At 32.5% G+C, this 20,042-nt stretch overlaps 1 protein-coding gene across 1 annotated transcript; it reads right to left on the reverse strand.

The window, feature by feature from the left end:
* Window positions 1-1,891: 1,891 nt before the first annotated feature.
* Window positions 1,892-16,252, reverse strand: LOC108466924 (alpha-glucan water dikinase, chloroplastic). Its single transcript, XM_017767302.2, has 34 exons — window positions 16,042-16,252; window positions 15,459-15,817; window positions 13,962-14,003; window positions 13,714-13,823; window positions 13,504-13,582; window positions 13,329-13,420; window positions 13,078-13,231; window positions 12,217-12,438; window positions 11,707-12,048; window positions 11,513-11,620; window positions 11,317-11,415; window positions 11,036-11,176; window positions 10,823-10,911; window positions 10,131-10,265; window positions 9,883-10,045; window positions 9,713-9,802; window positions 9,458-9,643; window positions 9,153-9,215; window positions 9,012-9,074; window positions 8,851-8,910; window positions 8,613-8,765; window positions 8,386-8,469; window positions 7,492-7,668; window positions 7,273-7,379; window positions 6,884-7,097; window positions 6,701-6,804; window positions 6,433-6,565; window positions 6,136-6,261; window positions 4,550-4,660; window positions 4,133-4,231; window positions 3,254-3,427; window positions 3,065-3,157; window positions 2,785-2,900; window positions 1,892-2,338 (listed from the first exon to the last, which is right to left on the reverse strand). Exons 2-34 carry the CDS (start codon window positions 15,738-15,740, stop codon window positions 2,134-2,136), a joined length of 4,416 nt encoding a protein of 1,471 aa, XP_017622791.1. The 5' UTR covers window positions 15,741-15,817; window positions 16,042-16,252; the 3' UTR covers window positions 1,892-2,133.
* Between the last annotated feature and the right edge of the window lie 3,790 nt (window positions 16,253-20,042).

The raw sequence follows: 20,042 nt of genomic DNA on the forward strand, positions 1-20,042 counted from the left end.
TCCATCTCATGGAAAAACTTGAAAAGAAACATTTTTTCTCCCAAATCTGAGATCAGTACTCCCGTTAAGGGATGCCAAAGATTTACCGTAGTATTTTTCATAGCTAGGAAATAAACAATACTTGATGTTAATAAACAACCAACCAAACAGAACTCGTAAGTCGATTTTTGTGCCTCCCGATCTATTAGCAATGAAATTTCAATATCTTCTTCATCTTCAAGATTTAAGCCTTCAATTTCCTTCTCTATCTTGTCTTCTCTCCATAACTAACGTAAAAAAAAATTTAAAAAGACAAAACAAAACTTCAAAAAAAAAAAAAAACAAGCACAAGAATACTAAAAGACAAAATAAAACCAAAAATGCTACCAAGAGCAGACTATTTTTCGTTTTTAACCTCACTAAAACTTAGCGCCCATTCAAATGGACCTACAGGACTAATATCTAACAGACAAAAATCAAGGAATCGTCAAATAATTTGGACTGAAAATCGTCGAAACATGTTATTTTTAATTATTTCTCAATACAATTTTATTTTAAAAATTAAAGTTAATTGGAGCCAACGTGACCTTTTTCAAACAGTTAATTTTTGGAAATAATATAATTATTAATTTAATATCTTCAACTAAACTCTCAAATCTATATACCTATGCATAAAAAGAGTTCCTATGGATATTGGCATAATGACACCTTGGAGGAATGGATAATGGGCTAATTCCAGATTTGGTCCGTCACATTTTGTTGATTATGCAATTAGCATGTTAAATTAAGTCCATACCTTTAATAGATTAATTTATTTGTTACTAAATTTAGACCAAAATAAGTTATATTTGCTCAGAATAATAAAAATTATGTTTGAATAAAATTTATTAATTATGTATAATGATAATAATTGAAAAAGAATTTAATAATTTAAAACTATATTTATAATTTCAAATTTTAATAACTTGAAAAAATTATTTTTATTAAATTTGTATAATTTTTAACATTATTATCATTTATAAAAAATAAATTATATTTAGATGATCTTAACAACTAGAAATTTTAAGCACCAGTAAAATAATTTCACATCAACTTTTAAAATGTAAATTTATCATTATACACTTCACCATACTTAGTATTTTCTCTAACTTAACTTTAATTAAATTAGTAAAAATTTTAAAATTTTAATAAATAAATAAACATGTTTTCTTATTTTATAATTTTCAAATAACTTTTAGTTTTTTTTTAATTTAATCATCCCAAATTCCAGTTTCTAATATTTTTCTAGGCTTTTTAATTTTTGATGACTGGTTTCAGTTTTTCTATTTTCGTCATTTTTATAATTTTTATCAGTTTTTAATGTTTAACAATTGATTTCAATATTTTCAAATTTCACTTTTGATTAATATTGTTCCTGCAAATAGTTTCAACATGTTGACATTCTCTTTTCCAAATTTTCAATTATTTTTAAGTAGTTTAAATAAAATTAAATTAAAAAGATATCATATATAATTGAGTGTATATAATATTTATATGTCCTTAAAAATTAATAATAATAATTATATATTTTAGGATAATTTTAATATTAAGTTGGGTAAAAACATTGTCCCGCAAGTAGGATGGGCAGATGATAGGGCTGTTTCTTGGCATCATACCTTGATTAATTTAACTACAAATGAATGTGTTTAGGCCCACATGAACAAAACTTGCGTTTTGCTGCGACCAAAACTGGTAGTCGGACGATTCTCAGTCTAGCTCTCCCAATCCCTGTACTCCTCCCCCACTTAAAATTTAATCCTTCCATCATAAGCTAATTTTTAATTTTAAAAATACTAAATAATCGAATATCTGAATAGAATAAAATTTCTCTAATAATCTTGTCAATTAAAAGAAAAGAAGTAAAAGGTCTAAATTTAAGAGTAGATAGAATAGGACCCCAGGAAACATCTTCATATAATGTATGCATACACGTACAAACAAGTTCTTAGTTCTGCGATTTAGAATATTTATTCTTTCTTTATACATTTTGTTTTTATTTCATTTTCACCTCTTCTTCAGTGTTGTATGTTTTACTCATTTTACAACGTCGGCATAGGCAAAAAAACACTGCCCAAAGAATATAATTATTATACTAAAAAGAAACAAATGAGAGGATCACATCTGGGGTCTTGTCTGGACAACATACACCTTCCCATCTCTGATCACACCTTCTATGTCTTGTGGAGATCCATACAGTTCCTCTATGGCATTTCCTGCACCAGCAATGCTAGAAAGGATTGCTTGTTGAAACTTGCCATCATTTATCAACGGGTCCGATGAGTAATCAACCACCACTTTCTCTTCTTCATCCATTGGCACACTGCACAAAAAAGATTGGTGTTATTAAGCGTCCGTGCAAAAGTTTCTTTTAAAAAGAATTAGGGGAACAAGATCATATGAGAAGTAACTTTCTTTGTTAGACCAAATTGCAAGACCAAGAACAAGTGCTAGACTTTTGGTGGCGTTAGTATTGGCCATCTGGAGATTCCTCTAGGCTCTAGAAAAGCAGTTACTACATAAAAATCTAACCATGCCCTTTGCATGAAAAACAATAAGGCAGATTGGACCCTGCTTCCTTCAGCCGTAAATGTTCACTTCATGTGCATCTCCGGAAGAATAAAATAATAGACATTGATCACTAACAATTCGGAAGATGGAACAGTTTTCCATTTAAGGACAGTACAGTCCCAACAAAAGGAAAAATCAAACACATCAAATAATAAGCACACTGCACGCTTTCTGCAAGGAAGTTTGGAAGGAGATTACCTGTCATAAAGGCCAGCACCTGCATAACCTTCTAGATCTTCACCATTAGAATCAGATCGGAAGATAATGGAACGCCTTATGAAGAGACCAATTGGTTTGCTTGGATATCCCAAAACCTGAAATATGTCGGAAATCATTAGTGGAGAATATGATTAGTTGCTTTGTGATCAAATATAATTTTTTCAATGATATGATGGTAAGGGAATTGTATTGATGGTTAATCTTATTCTGCATTACTTCGTTAATTGTACCCAGTATTAAATATGTAGGCATGTTTTACCTGAGGAGAGTTGAGATTGTTTTTCTTGCAAACAAAACTCAAAGCACGACCTGGATAAGCTCCAACAAGAGTTTCTCCAAGTCCCTTGACAACCTAAGTCAAACAGAAATCAAATAATTCCTTTTTCTTCCTCAAGGGGAACAAATGACAGGAGATCATGATAGAAAATTGATAAATGCTGATGCATACCTCAGCATAGATCTCTGAAGTGTCCCCTGACGATGGATTAGTAGTATGAATAACAAATGCATAGTCAGCATTGATTACTTCCTGAACCAGGACAGCCATACAGAGGTAGTCGTGATCTAGTTTGACTTTCCTGGTGCTGAAATATGCTCTCTCATTCCATTTTGAAGCCCATACCTAGATTGAAAGCATAAAACAAATATGTCAGTGCTATAGATCAAAATGGAAATCTGTGACTACAAGCCAGCAAAACAATTAAATTAAGAACTATGTGAATAGAAGGAACAAATTTTGAAAGACCTAGTTACAGGTAAAAAGTTAACGTGGCTGAATGCTAAAAGAAACATAGTGTATGGATCACAGAATTTTAGGACAAGGAAATTGGAGAAAAAAACTAAAATGCAGAGAAAGACAAAAGGCATCCTTCTCCTGTTTGGATGCAAGTAAAACGTAAAGGACAACGACATTACTCATTGTGATCCTAGTATGATTACAGATAAAACACTATTCGAATGAAGTGGCATGTTGTAGAAATCAAAATTTATCCTATGTTAGGATCAAAGTAAAGGGAAGGAAAACAAGAACCTTTATCTCGTTTGGATAAGTTATTTTATTTAAACACGGGAAAGTAAAGAAAGTTGAGTATCCATTACTTTCCCTTGAAAAGAAAATTGGACGTGAAACATACTTTTTGTCCTTCTAATCTTTTATAAATTGTTTTATAAAAAGGATATAGTTGGAAGAAAAATCATAACGTATTGTTTTCTTTCCTTTCCATAACATTCCTCCCTTTACATTTTTCCTTTCTTTTCCTTTATAATTGTTTATCTAAACATGGTGTTAAGAGGCATAAGCTCCTTCTTTGCAGAAAAAATCGTATACCTTCTTTATAGCAGTCCATGCTTGCTCCCACCTCTGCTCACCTTCATCTCCAGGCCAAGGCATGCCAGAAGTCAGCATCTTGGTCTTCAGCTCTTGCACCTGAAGATAAATGAGAAATTGAAATAAATCTGATCAACTGCCTGTGAAAGAAATCTCCTAGCCAGAAGTGCAATCAATTTCTTAGATGCAATAAACTTAGGGAGGCAAAAAATTATTGAGAAAATTCAGATTCACATAGAGATACAACTGTAGGAGAATGCAGAAGGGAAAATTTTCTTTTGGACAATCAAAAACTTCTCATCCAGAGAAGAACTCAACAAAATATTGTTTCAAGCTGATGATGCTATGATTGCTATCAAGTAAGCATTGAAATCTTAGCAGAAGAAACATCTCAAGTTCAACTACTAAAATGCATACCAATTGGGATGGTGCCCTCAGCTGCAGAACCGTCTGACGGATTTCCTCAAGTGCACCAAAGTCTCCTCCTCCTAATTTCTTCTTCAAAATTTGCAACTTTTGATCCACTTCCTAAGAATTTAATATTATTAAAATAATATTATTGAACATAATGTATAATCATATTAATGTAAATTATTACAGAATATATATTTTAAATTGTATTAACGAGTATTATAATTAACAATTTTATATGAACCCCAGCATTTGACCTATTGGTCAAAGGAGTTCACCATATCCCCAAGGTTGTGGGATCAATCCACAGGCCCAATTTAAATGGGTGTGTGAGTTTGTGATTCTATTGTATCAAAAAATTAATAATTTTATATTATTAAAAAAATTAAAGAACAATAAAGGGCAGTTATGATTCTATTAATGCATAGAATTTCTTTTTCTGATACTCTGGGAGAGGAGGGCGTGTCTCAAGGTTCAAACCTTGGGTGTGGGTCACAACACCTATTGAATATATGTTTTACAGTTATAACTGGAATTATTACGTAACTCTATTTAAAATCTTATGTAATTATTAATTATTAATATTAATTGGGCTAATATTTTACAATATTAATGATGGTACTTAATAGTAATATTAATTAATAAGTTATTTTAAAATTATATTTTATATATTAACTAATATTATAAAATTTTAACTTAAAATTATATTAGATTTTGAATATAATATGTTTTCAGGTAGTTTTTCATCATTATTTTATATTTATCATCATTCTTTTACTAAAACAAAATTATATACTGTGTAGCTACTAAAATTTTGAATTAATTATTTTATATTAAATTTATCTTTTATTTATAAAGTAATTGTTTTTGTTTATTTTTTATTATGAAGATATATATAATATAATTTGGCAGAAAAAGGGCTAAATACCAAAAGGGAAACTTGCAGTTGCAAGTACTGGAATTTAAACCTCTACACTAAAAGATGCGGGTAAACCACAAACTACTACTCATCTTTGTATATGATATTATATTAACATGTAAATACTGAACATGTCCAAGGTTTGAACCTTATAGGGGTCGTTCCGGGCATTAAGAAGCTTTGTGACTGCCCAAGAAACGCCCAACTCTCTAGCATAGTCCAAGCTCGTGCAGCCCACTCAAAGTTTACACATAGTGATCGGTCTCTCTTGAAAAGAACAAATATCTCAAAGATTTGTACAACTAATGGTAAAACGAACAGGACAAGGTTGAGCTTTAAATAAAAAGCTATGACCAAAACCAGCCTGTTTTTACATTGGGCCTTTTTATACCCAAATTCATTTTTTGAACTTAGTATTTTTGTTCAAACCTTCCTAAATATTGAGCTGAAAATGAAAACAAGTTCCCAACAGTTTTAGAATATTTCATTTTCAGGAAGCAGCACAAACATGTTTCCAGAAAAACTAAAAATGAAAAAAGAAATTGCTAAAAAGCTCTTAGAGAACTTTCCAAAATGGAAATATAACCCCCAAATGAAGCCATCGTAAACAAAATTGCATATATGCATGAGTTAAGAAAGCAGGGACATGGTTAAAGTTCAGAATTAGTATAACCTTGTTTGCTTCTTCTGCAAGAACCTTCTCAAATACTCCAAATGGAAGGGCAACTGATGTGGGAATCCCAACCCAAGATGGCACTTTTCCTTTTAGATATGAGATGTTGCGTGATTTAGCACCAACCTAGGACAGAAAAAATGTCCCCATGCACAAATTAGATGTGCACCATTCATAAACATAGTTCAGGAACACACAGAAGCTTAAAAAATTCTATACTCAATCTCATTGTAACTCAGTAGGTTAAGAAAGAACAAAGTTTTGGAGATAAAAAGAGTAAGATTTTGCAAGCCTAACCATTTCAGGTGTAAACTCCTCTGCTGATATGGCGTATTTACCAACAAACTGCTTTCTGACCAAAGTGACAGATGGACCATCTCCCTTCAAGTTGCTTGAACTTGAATCAACTAGCTCACCTTCCTTCACCTCACTTGAATAATGCATGAAAAGAGGAGCAAGATTCAAATTAGCTTTGCTAGTATAAAAACAAGAGGTTTGTTTAACTTCACGTCATGGTTTCATGATACGTTAGACAAATTCAGAATTAAGTTAGAGATAGCAGTACCTATAAACTACATCTGCAGATGAAGGTTTTAGGCACAACAGTTTCCCTTTTTTTGCTTGTAGGTCAGCCAGAATATTAGGATCAAAACAAGTAGCAAAGCAAACCTGCAGTTGGAATTATATCCATCTTAAACACACAATAAATTATCAGCTACAAAGAAATCTCAAAGCACCAGGTAATCACCTTGCAATTTCTTGCTCGGACAGAAACATGTGACAAAACATCTGGCATGTCAGGGGTCAACACAGCAACTGTACCATCCGGAATTTCTTCCTCTCCCTTTACACTTTTTGCCACTAAAATAGTAGGTCGGTTATAAGATTTATTCTGCAAAGAAAGCAGCTCGTCCACAACTTCAACATATCCAACAACCTCAACTGGACTGATAACCTGCCAACTGTCGCAGGACAGAAAAGTTGCATTAGTAAGTTCCAATAAGTGACAGACTCATATGTCTTAATTCCATGAAAAATTCTTCTTAAATGATTAAGCCTAGGTATAGTAGCATAAAATTTGTTTCACTGCCAATATATTCTAATAATGAGTCGGCAGACAAATGATTATATACCAACCTGCCAAGATGAGCAGTCTCTCGAAGAACAGGATCAAGTCTGTTAATTAGAGAGGATAGAGTTGCAGCTGATCCAGCACGGATAATTTCTTCTGTGAATATGTTGATCTGGAAGAAAATTCAACGAATATGCTTTATCTTTCTATTTCATAATGAGATCAACATCAAGTAACAGCATAAAAATTTTCAGTGACCAAATTCGAGATCTATAATAACATACAGCCCACTGGTCTACTCCAAGCAATGAGCCAAGATATTCTGCTGATGGTTGCAAGATACGCTGGTACGTCTCAGCTTTGCTAGCCAGTGCAAGGCGAGTTCTGTCTAGTACTGATTTTGCATACAATGCCCAGTGAGCACTTTTACTCTTGCACATGCTTATGGAATGGTGCCATCCCTGCATAAGTTATGAAGTCGAAGTTATCATCCATGATTTAAATGTCACAGAGACATCTCTGAGATTACATTCCATAAAGAAAAAGTTCCATTGTGTTCTTTAACGTTATCTTTCTGCAAAGTACATAAGTAAGCAATCCATGCACATAAATATGGTAGTAATTAATTTTTTCATGGTGCGTCTAACCATTAGTGACTGGAAGAGGGAAGATTGGCTTAGTGAATCAGTATCTATCTGGCACTGTGTTAAAGTGGAGTGAAATATTCAAGTTTCTAAGGCTTCAAGCAATGGACTGTCAAACCATTCCACAGAAGAATTACATGAAAGAATTCCAACCAGCATATACAGTGTTTAACAATCTTGGCAAGCTTCTTTCCTTCAATACTATTTCAATATGCTCTCTTCCAAATCTCTTCAACTCGCAAAAGGGGACTATTGTAGCTATTGAACTCTACAAAGCAACCTAGCACTAGAAAGAGAGTGGTTATCTTGCAACATATACATTTACCAAAAGTTAAGCTTGAAGTCTAACTTCAAAGCTACAAGGTTCCTTTCATCTGCTATCACAAATTGAAATACATTTTGATAGAATCTTTGGCGCAGATGAGTAAATGTTGTCAGTACTCGGATCTGCCCCCAGAAAGTTTTAACTTTAGAATCTATTGATGCCCTTAAGAAATAAGAACACAACCATAGCTCTTTATGATAGTAATTTACCTTCAAACAATAGACCAGATCCTCATTGTCATCTGAAGAAAGCACAAGGTTTTCTAGAACAAGAGTGATGAAATGCATGATTTTCTGCACAATGCACAAGAAGCCATGAAATAAATATACAAAGTTCATCCACTATGCCATGAAATAAATATACAAATCAGGGAACAGCATTGCAAAGAAATACTAAATGTAAGATACATTGGATGTGGGGCAGATGAAGGATTTACCTCTGGTCTAGCATTATTCAGCTCCTCATAACCTCTTTCAATAGCTGTCCTAACAGTAGAGTCAAGGGCAATGTCTAAAAACAAAAGATCTTTTAGACGACCAGTAGACTTGAGCAACAGTGGTCTAAGCTCTTGACGAGCCTCAAGCAAGCCCTGTGAAAGGAGGGGTTGAAAATCGGTGTATCAGAGGAAACAAATGGGAACAATGATTATACATTTCCGATCAAATGTTACATACCTCAAGCAAGGCTTCTACATTTCTGTCTTCAATGTGTTCAAGAACAAATCGAAGCAAGTCCTGTTATGAGTGTATCTTAAATCTTCGATAAACATTTTCAGGGAAAAAGTTAAAATAAAATAGAACATTTGAAATAAAACTGAAGCTAAAGTTAAACATACTGGAAATCCTGATGGCAAGCCAGGTATAGGATTTATTTGCACCCCAACCATGAAACCTTGACCCTGAACACAAAGAAAGCTCCTGTAAAAGGCTGACAATAATACTTCATCTGGGAGATTTCACGTTACTTCTAATATTACCTCCGCTCTGTAGCCCATGCAATTAGAAATAGCAGACTCAAGATCTGCACCAGAGTGAACCGCCTATGCATAAATTATAATTAGAGAGAAACTATCAAAAAAATGCAACCTCATATATAAGCCAAAGGAAAGAAATTGAATAAAATTAATCCAGCATAATGGAGAGCAGAAGAAACATAATGAGAAAAAAGTACAGCTAAGGAACAGAATGATAGTCTTTAGAAGTGAATGGATGCCTACAAGAAGGTGCCAATGAAAAAAGGAAAACTATAATGAATACAACCATAAAGGTTTAAGCAACAGACCTTCAAGGTTCTCATATAATGTCCAAGATCACGCAAAAGACCATCCTTCTGATCTCTCCTAAAACTTGGTTCAGAATGGATAGCACGATCATAACTTAAGAGGCGCTCCTTTGTTATTCCATTCTCATTTAGGGTCTTCCAGTAGACACTGATGTCAAAGTCACTTTTAATATAATCAATCAATGCCTGCCAGCATATGTTCTGTTAGCTGATGAAACTAAAATGGAATTTTCACTAAATTCACATATCTGATACCTGACAGATTATAACATCGTCGGGACTGGTATTATTATGTAACTTCTGGTGCCATTCCTCCATCATTCCTCCCTTGCAATCATTGTGTCTCTGGGATAGAATGAGAACAGTTCAAGTAAAAATAAAACAAGAAAACCAGAAAAGATAGGAACATGTTCTTCAAGATTAACCTGGATGACCAGTATTTCATCCCTAATTCTTTGTCCCACATCCCCTTCGCCTCCACGACCAACGGTAGACATAATCATGCGCAAAAGCTCCCGATGCTGTGGATGAGTGGTGTAAATACTCTGTAGCAAGTCAGTCAGTCTATCCTGTGCCTTACTTATCTCGCTGCACAAAACAAAAATAACAATTACATTTGCATTCAAATGGTCATCATGCACAGCACAAAATTTGTAATTAATCTAAAGCGTACCGTGGTTTCACATTGTAGTTTTTGTTCCATATGAGCTGCCTTGTAGCCATAAACCTCATCCATACCAATATCCCAGCAAGACCCAATTTACCGGTATTTTTTGCTTGGTCCATTAAGTCTGACGCTATATTAAACCTGAAAAAGGGACACAGCAAGACTTACTACTTGAAGAACAATGGAAAACTGAACATAAAACTATTAAGGTCTCAATTCAAGTAAAATATGAGTATACTGAGAGAAATTCAAAGATTTTAGGACTTGACTAAACTGCTGAGTGAAATTTCAACCTCCAGTCACACATGGAACCATAACAAGACAAGTGGGAGCCAAAAGAAACACAACAGCAGCTTGTGTGTGCTTGAGAGAGAAAAGGCAAGATTTAAAGAGCTCTACCATCTTCAAGGACAGAAGGCACTAAAATGTGATTACTTGATTTGAGTAACAAACTTTATCTATAAATCATATACCCATAATAGGACAGATTATCTGCATTTTCTAGGAAAGGAGATACAACTCCAAAAACAATTTTCTCATAACTATCTCCCTTGTAGATTTCCAGAAGCTATAATGCAAATTATATTTGTATTGAATGCTACAAAGATAACTAAATTCCTAATAACCAACTCAGCAATATCATAAATGAGAAAAAGTTGGTGATGAAATTGAAGTCAAAGTCCCAGAAGTTCACTGACCGGTGCATAAAAGACTTTTGCGCCTCACTCTCCAGTGCAGCTATTCTATCCAGTAAAACCTTTGAAGTACCTTTGCCATCACCAGCATCCTTGTTTTTACAAGAAAACTCCAGTTAATCATATGAGAAGGCACTTCAAACTGAAAATAACTGATAACATATTCAAAACATGTAGATGGACCCAAAAATTTCCTGGTCGAAATCAAGAAACAACCTTTTGAGCTTGCTTGAATCTCTGGCTGAATTCTACATAGAAGTCAGAGCCATTATTTTTTATCCACTTCCCACCAGACAGAAGAACAAATGGCATCCCTTTAAAATTGCCATCCGCAATCTCCATCTCAATGCATTGCACCTAAATAAGATTTCAGGATATAAATACGGGGACAGTCTTTAACCTTATTATATTTTAAATCACAGAAAATCCAATTTATGTGCATCATTGGACTTCAGTCCTAAGGCACGCATGACAAGATTGAAATCTACTCAGTGAACCTGTTTAGGAAGATCACCAGAAGTGCTTGTTGAAAATTTTGATTCAGCAGCCTTTTCTAAAGAAACTGAACCAGGAGGAAGAACAGCAGGTGGTGGTGCCTGAAAATGGTTCACATAAACTAGTCTCAGATTTTTCTGAATTCAATCCCAAAGTTCAATGTCTTGTTAAGGATTGTTATAATTCAAGGAATCTTACCAGCCACTCTCCATCTTTTTCAGATAGAGCCCAGTGAAGGGTAAGAGGTTCTTCCAAATCAGTGGCTACGTGGATCTTTATCTTACCAGCAGGTTTGGTTACTAGTACCTGGAATATTTGGAAGTAGTCAAACTTCAAAAGTTTTTGCATGTGAAAGACAAAAGGCAGAATTAAAGAGACACTTCTTATCTTACCAAAAGCTCCTTCTCACCAACTTTGTAAATTTTCTTGCTCATAACAGGGTTGCCATCCAGCTCCTTTTCTTTAGCAAAAGGCTCAACAGCTGTCAATGGTTTGGGTTCAACTTCAACAGAGATACTTTCTTCTACCGCTTTTACTGCATGCTTATTAAGAAGCTGCATCAAGTCCCTCTGCTTGCGCTGGATTCGTTCAGGACTAAAATATTTTTTGTTCTGCAGTTGCTTTGCCACTTTAGTCTTTATTTCTCCTTTGGTAATCTTCTTTCGGATTTCATCAAGAGATGCACCTTTCTCTAGTTCAGATTGCAACTCTTTCCTTGCTTCCTCAAATTCCCTCTAATATATTGAAACATTGCTTCAGTCAGTATTTAGTACAGGCAAGACCGAGAGGTTCATTAACCTTCTGAAATAAAATGAGCAATCAAATAGTCCAATTTGCTTGAATAAAAAAGAGCTTGAAAAAAAAAAAAACTCTTAAAGTCCAGAAGGAGAAAGGAAAATTACAAGCTGTTGCTCCGGTGAATAACTCGGCTTCCCTGCTTTCTCCCATCTTATATAGGCTTGTATTTGGACGAGATCATCAGGTATCTTGTTATTTTCTTCTTTAATAGCAGTCTCCTTATATTCTTGTCCACTTTTTTTTGTTATTTTTGACCGGATGTCGTCCACAGAAGCACCCCTGGATATTTCCTCCAATAGCTCAGCACGAGCTGCTTCATATTCCTCCTATGGCAAAGGAAAGTTCTTTGAGACAAGTAAAGAGATATAAAACTGATAGTACTATTTCATACTGCTTTGAAATTCATGATTTACATATCTGCATTGATCAATGATAATCCTGCTTTTCTCTTAAGATGGCTCCACTAATTTAAAAGTCTAAAATGCAATTACAACAAGAGCTTAGACTATTTCTTGAATTCTTAAGATATTGCAGCCAAAACTTTTTGTTACCAGTAGTGGGGCATGTCTTAAAATTTTATCTGACGCATAATAAATTGCTCCACTCTATAGAAACATTCTGTTAAAAGCACATCTCTGAAGCTGCTTATATTATGGCAGACAAAGAAAAATTAGTTTTCTTTTTTTTGAAGAACGAAGAAAAATTCGTTTTAAGTATTAATTAATTCATGAAACATTGACGGTTAACTCTTAGGATAAATAAAGAAAAAGATAAAGCCTGAAACCTATTCCAATGGGCTAAGTAATGAGGGAGCATGAAACTTATGTAAGAGGATATCAAAATTCAATAATTTCACTTCTAACCAAAAGGAGCAAGAATAATGAAACAAGATGAAAGGACCAGAAAAAGAACAACAAACTGAAATGCAGAAGTGAAACTGTATAGTTATTAAACTTATTACTTGCCTTTTCTTGCTCAGGGGTATACATCTGTTTACCCTTTCGCTCCCACCTTAAATATGCCTGAATCTGAACAAGATCCTCAGGAACTGAAATGTTTGAGACCAATGTCTTCCTCCGTGGTAACTTTACATGAAAGTTCTGACCATTATTCTTTATCCTGCAAATAGCAAAACGGGGAGAGAAAACAGCATATTTATTTAAGTAGCCTTCTAAATGCTATGAACTTAGTAAAAACAAAACCAACAGATACTTGCCATTTATTTCGGGCTTCATCAAATATGAGAAACTCTATAGCTTCTATTTGAGGATCATCAATTTCTAACTTTAAATATGAACTGGAGCCGGACTACAAAAGCATCATGCAATATGTAGATAAATCTGTTAGGACTGGTCAAAACTAAATTTTTTGTGTCACTTTTTGGCACTAACCTTCACAAATGGAGTTCTTAGGGCTCTATTCTTGTGGTTTCTGGTCCCTTCTGGTTGACGTGAAGGAAGTACCCACTTGCTGTCAACAAAGAAAAAAAAAAGAGCAGAGCTTTCTCAAACAGCCATATACTGAAACTCAATATCAGAACTTGAAAATCAAAATCAAATGTAAGGTTAACATAATCCATCAACCATTAGAAGTGAACTTACTCATTACTACCACGTATTGCACCCCAGTGCAAGAGCAAAGAGTCACTAGTATACATAACTCTAAAATTTACGTTTGTGATAGACCCTGAAGTAGGAGCACTAGCGTCAACCTGGTCAAGTAAAAAGGGTGATTTTTTAGCTGGAATAAGACAGAAAGGAGCTTCAAATTCCAAGCTAAAGTCAATTAAACCAGCAGTCTATGAGAAGCAATAGCTTAGCAAAATTAGTTAGCACCAAGCTATAACTACCTGCAATTCAATATTCCCGTCGATGTTGAATTTTCCGAGATTCTGCAGCAAAATAAGAATTCTTCAAAAATTTTTGATAAACAATACAACAAAATTCTGTGCCATACAAATATCATCAGAAGGAAATCAGATCAGATATAATCGGTTTTGTTTCAAACAAACAAAAAAGAAATATGAATATTTGTTTATGTATCCCCACTCGAGAAAGGAACAAATACCATTTTATGAAAGGATATACATGATAACAGGAAGCAAGATTCAGATGTCTCAGAACATTACAAAATATACATTTATCCAATAAACCTCTTTTCAATGGATTGTAATACATGTTTTATGCAATTTATGCAAGTGCTTCTTCAAACCCAAAATAGGTTGCCACAAAGATATATTATAGCCGGTTTCTATCCTTTCATGCTCGAGTATAAGTTGTAGTAAATTGGCCTAAGAGTTCAACAGTTAAAGAGTGACCCAGAGAAAGAATCGCTTACATAAATTTTGGGGAAAAAAGTCAACTAAATTTGATAGTAACCAAACTAGCATAATATGCACTTAGAACAATAGGCTAAAAATGAAACAAAAGCTAAACTGCAATGCAGTACATTCTCTTTTTCCTGGATAAGTGTATGTTTTATTTATCCAAAGATGCAGATTTAACTGCTACAGTGAAACAACCACCACTTGGATCATCATCCTTAATCCTATTACAACCAAAAATTCAGTATTTAGACCCCGTATTAAAATCATGCATGAGTTTTGGTTCAGATTTTATTCTGATTTAAATCCCACCGTGTGTGTTATCTAGTTTTATTCCTTTGCAAATCCAGATATATTATATTTCAATTGGATTGTACCTTTTAATAGTTAATTATGGTTATAACTATTTAGATACGCATTTTTCATAATCATAATTGTGATTGTAATTATCTATATGTAGCAACGGTATCATTTATGTCAAAAAAAGAAAAGAAAAAAATAATCTTCTTAGCAAAATGAAGGAAAAAAAAGGTATAAATATGGCAGAAAATTTTGAAAAGCTCTAAACGACTTACAGCCATTTTTTTCAGCATTTTTTTTTTATATAATTGAAAGATCATATCAAAATCCAAAAATGCAGAATACAACTATTTATCAGAATATTCATTTTTAAAGGTAAAACAGGTACAGGAAGAATTAATCTCATTTACTATATACTAGATTTATAGCACACCTGGGCAAAAAAACTATATAACAAATATATTTATTAAAAATTCATAAAAACTAATTGATATTTTGATTACAATAGTAACGTGAGTGGTGTTTTAGTTTGATTTATTATATAATAAAAGACAAAAGCACTCTCAAGGTAATTGAGTAATTACGCAATTGAATCGGTGCTCCGTTGATGATTAATAAATAAATAAACCACCATAATTGCGTCAGTCTGTGTCGCAAAATTCTAAAATTAAGGGGAAAAAAAAAAGGCATAAGCAAAGTTGCAAGGCTAGAAAAGGCGTTTACCTCAGAAGCCGGATCGGTGGCTAACACGGCTTGAGGGATGAAGGCCAGAGGGCGTTGGCTCCCCATGGCTAATTTGTGTTTCCTCTTACTCAAACTGTTACCATAAAATTTAGTAGATATCTGATATTTGCGTGGCTGAGCTAGCGATTGATTCAGAGAAGCAGTGGCACACAAGGAATTTGAAGCGATGCCAGAAGAACCTTTTAGCTTGATTTGATGCTCTAAAACCGTGGGACGGAGGAAATGCTGCTGTATCAAATTCTGGCCCACGCTATTACTCATCTTCCTTGTTAACACTTCGTAACAAAATCTAATTAAAAATTTTAATAACGCTTCTTTCTGTTCTTTTTTTTTTTAAGCTGGAGGAAAAAAAAACAAACAGTATTACTATAATGGTTCTAGTAGCATCATTTCCCCATACTTAACGAACAATCATAGTAACCCAAAGAAAAAAAATCCATAATTTCGTAAAAATGAAAAAAAAAAATATATATATATATATATATCAATACGTATGAAATGCTAGTGAAAAATCTGGAATTAAGAAGGATGAGGCGTTGAGAGAAGGAATTAGTGAAAATACCTTGAAAGAGTCGGAAATCTGGACGAGAGAATTTGAGAATATATGATTTGATTTCGAAGAATAATAAAATAGGAAATATTTATCAATAATTTTCTTCTTTTTTTTTTTAGCAAATGCGCTTAAGCTTTGAGTGAGTGAAAGCTATGAAAATTATGGAAAAACAGGACCAGAGTTCCGTCAGTTGTGTATGCCAATTTATCATCAACATTTGGCACGTGTCGGTTTGCTTGTAAGAAAACGTAGCAAAGCTCGGGATTGGGGTCGTCACGTGCGATATCGGGAAAAGGGCAGCCAACGCGTGGGGTCCGTGAACAGTGTGTCGACTTTCGTCGACTTATGATATTTAAATTGTTAGTCGACAATTGCCCCTTGGTTTTCGATAGAATTTCGAGATTTACCCCTCCTACTTTTTATATTTCTCAGATCTTTTTTCATATCTTATGGTTTTCCAAAATTAAACTGATTTTTTAATAATAATATAGATATTTTTATTTAATATCAATATAAATATTAAAATAAAAATTTTATTTAATCATATTCTAGTGAGATGATGATGTAACAAAATTTAATTGATTGATTTTTTTAAGCAATATTAACGAGTAGGTACCAATTTTAATAACAAAATCAAAATTTAGATACTCGGATCAATCAAAAAATAATTTATCTACCTTAAACAAATTCAATAGTTTAGATACTTCTTATTCAATTAGGCCGTTAAAATATATATTTGCTCCATTGTGGCTCTTGGGTTAAAGCCTACCGGAACTCCTTATATTATTATGTAAAGTTCAGTTTAGTCCATGTATTAAAAATAGGTTCAATTTAATCCTTGTAAATTAAAAATTTATTCAAATTATGACATCATTAATTTTTTCATTAAATTGGTGATAATTTTGACAAAATATATCATGTTCAACTTATTTACCATGACCTAACCCAACCCAACCCATAAAAATACTCAACCATCCCAAAAAAACATTCCATGTATCTTTGAAGTATCATTTTTCTTCAATCACGCAATAGTTCAAAGATACATGCATGTGTATAGTTGAAGAAATTTTCAAATCAATTACAAAATGCCACGTGTCAAGTTGAAATTAACATGATTCAGGCAAAACTATCATGATAAAAAATGATGACATCATATTTGTGTCATAATTATTTTTCTCTAATTAATTTAAATTAATTAAGAGATAAATAATAAAATTTTATATTATCACTAATTAAAAAATAAAATAATTATGTGATAATATTAATGATGATTTTATCTCTAATTAATTAAAATAATAAGAGATAAATAATAAATAAAAAGTTTAAATTTTGTAGAACAATCAAATTAAGTAGGTAATGTCTATTAGAATTCTCTTTTCAAGCAATAGGCACTATAAAAATGGTCACCTAAGTCATTCTATACATTCACAAGTTTTGAAAAAGTAGAAGAACTTGAAGAAATTCTAAAGAATATCACATCAGTTTTGAAAAAAAAAATAGTTTTCTAATCCAATTTAACCTTAGAAAGGAAGACAAAAGTTGTTTATGAAGAAAACCACTTTTCGATCCAAATAAATTGAAAAGAAGGTCCAAATTTGTTTCAAGAGTAAGTCCATACGACACTTGGAGCAATTTGCATTCATCTAAGACCAAGTCTAGACAATCCTGAGATTGAAGCCAAATTGAAAAGAAGAATCAAAGGAGAATTTCTTTGCATTCAAAAGATTTATTTAAGAAATTTCTAAAAATTATAACTTTTTTACAAAGTTATCAATAAATTTGACTCTAAAAATTTCAAGTCAACTTTTGACTTGAAATTTGTGTGTACAAATTTCTGGCATACCTAGTAGTTTAATCTTTGCCTTTAATCTCTTCTCAAAGTTACAATCAACTCAAAGAAGATCATCATCAACAAACCAGCTTGCAAACTCATTCAAGCTAATCTTGTAGCTCATTCCTTTTTTAAATTCACGTTAACATTTTAATTAGAATAGTTAAAGCTATTAAGAATTTGAATTAACCATGTCATTATAAAGTAGAGGACCAATTTATGTCAAATCAAAATATAAAGATTAAATTTTAAATATAAATGTAAGAGAGATCAAAACTGTAATTACCAAAGAAAGAGAAATAAAATAGTTGTACATATGTCATCAAGAGAAGATGCCTTTAGGGCCACAATTTTTAGGAAAAAAACACATTTTAATTAACATAAGTTATAATATATATTTAAGAAAAATTCAACTATTTTGAGGATAAAAATTATTTATATAGTTTAATATTATTGTATATCAAATTAAAATATAATGATTAAATCTCAAATATGATCATAATCATTATAAGAAAATGGCACTAGTGTAGGTGGAAAAACTAAATTTATGTAAATATAATTATAAAATTATATAAAATAAAAACTAAATTATTGATTGAAATAAAAATAATAATACTTGAGGGTTTTTGTGTCTTATATTCAACCCATCATTCTTGGATTTATTGTGAACTTTATTTAAAAAATATATAACCATTTCTCAGTTACAAATATCTAATTATAAAGTTGCATGAGAGGATAGAAATGGAAAGTGCTAAAAGATATTTGAGAGTGGTTTGCTTTCTAGAAAAATGGTATACAAGAATAGATGCAGCTATCGGCATACGGTGGGTCTTCTAATACTGACATGCTTGTCGAGACCTAACCAAGCTATTAAACTCTCCTTTTTAGTTGAAATCCTTAATCTTGAAACACTGATGGGCCTAACTTGGTTTTGGAATAATAATGAAACCTAGCTTAACCCATAAGATCCATGCATCAACTAAAAGAAGAAAGAAAAAGGGGGAAAACCCATGAACACGCAATTCAAAGATCCTCACTCCCCCGGCATTGTTTTGGCGAATTATAGAGATGCATGGTAGGGGAAATGGGTCCCAATCCCAAATATCTTTTCCCTGTATGGAGTAGTTTTATGTCGGTAAGCAATTTAATTTCAGCCCCAAATGAGATAATAAATATCATCCCACACCGAAAAGATAAGAGAGAAAAAATTATGTGTAAAGAAGAAGACAAGCATTTCTTTTTCTTTTTATCACTCCTGATTATGCAACTATACTAAAGCTGTTTTGCTTTCACACCCAAAACTCAATTTGTGTTTTCATTCTACTGAAAATTTTATAAAGCTATTAGGAGAAATAGTAACGTTAGAGGGGAACGGCAAGCGCTTTGGGAGTTGAAGTGAGAGTCACTAAAAAGAAAGATATTTAAAGGGTTCATGTGGCTCCCTTCCCAATATCACACCCATCTTACATATTTTTTAATTACATTAAGTAAAATTTTGATTTTAATTGATATGAGTCCAAACGCCTTCAAAATGTAATATTTTAAATTCTGTTAATTTTTTATTTGTGTTGAGACTTTTATAAATAGCACTAACTTAATCAAATACTTAAAAATAATATTAAATATTATACTATTAAACTGAAAATATTATATCTTAGTATGGAATTTTATATGGTAAAAATACAAGGCATTAGTCAATAAGGAAAGTAATTTTATTTTTTCTTTTGGTATATGGAAAATTATTTTACTTTATTTTAAAAATAAATTTATTAAAAAGATTTTATAATTACATTTTATTTAATTTATAATCCAACTTTTTAAGTAGGTGTATCTAAGCTGAGTAACACTTAATTCGGTCAGCTGCATTGTTTACATTAAGTACAAGCAAATTAATGAGAAAGAGAAGGAAGCAACGGAGGGCCGGTTTCAATTTGTATCGTTGAATTTTAAAATGAAGTGGCCCGATTCAGACAAATAATGGGGTGAAATACTTCAGATTTTTTTAAAAAAATATTGGATTAAGTCGATTTTTGAAAAATTTCTCCAAGTGACGGCGGGCTATTTTTTTTCTATGTAAACCCCTATTTTATTATTTTTTCAACTTCATCTCAACTCATCTTTCTCTCAATTCTCTCTTAATTTCTTAATTCTTTTTTTTAATTAAATTTGTATTAAGATT

Source organism: Gossypium arboreum, chromosome 2 (genome assembly GCF_025698485.1).
Source record: "Gossypium arboreum isolate Shixiya-1 chromosome 2, ASM2569848v2, whole genome shotgun sequence".
Lineage (NCBI taxonomy): Eukaryota > Viridiplantae > Streptophyta > Magnoliopsida > Malvales > Malvaceae > Gossypium > Gossypium arboreum.

Coding starts and splice junctions, on each gene's coding strand:
- LOC108466924 (XM_017767302.2), bottom strand. CDS start 15,740: ATGAGTAATAGCGTGGGCCAGAATTTGATACAGCAGCATTTCCTCCGT. Junction 11,621..11,706: donor TTGGTGAGAAGGAGCTTTTG/GTAAGATAAGAA, acceptor CAAATATTCCAG/GTACTAGTAACCAAACCTGC. Junction 9,803..9,882: donor ATGAAATACTGGTCATCCAG/GTTAATCTTGAA, acceptor ATTCTATCCCAG/AGACACAATGATTGCAAGGG.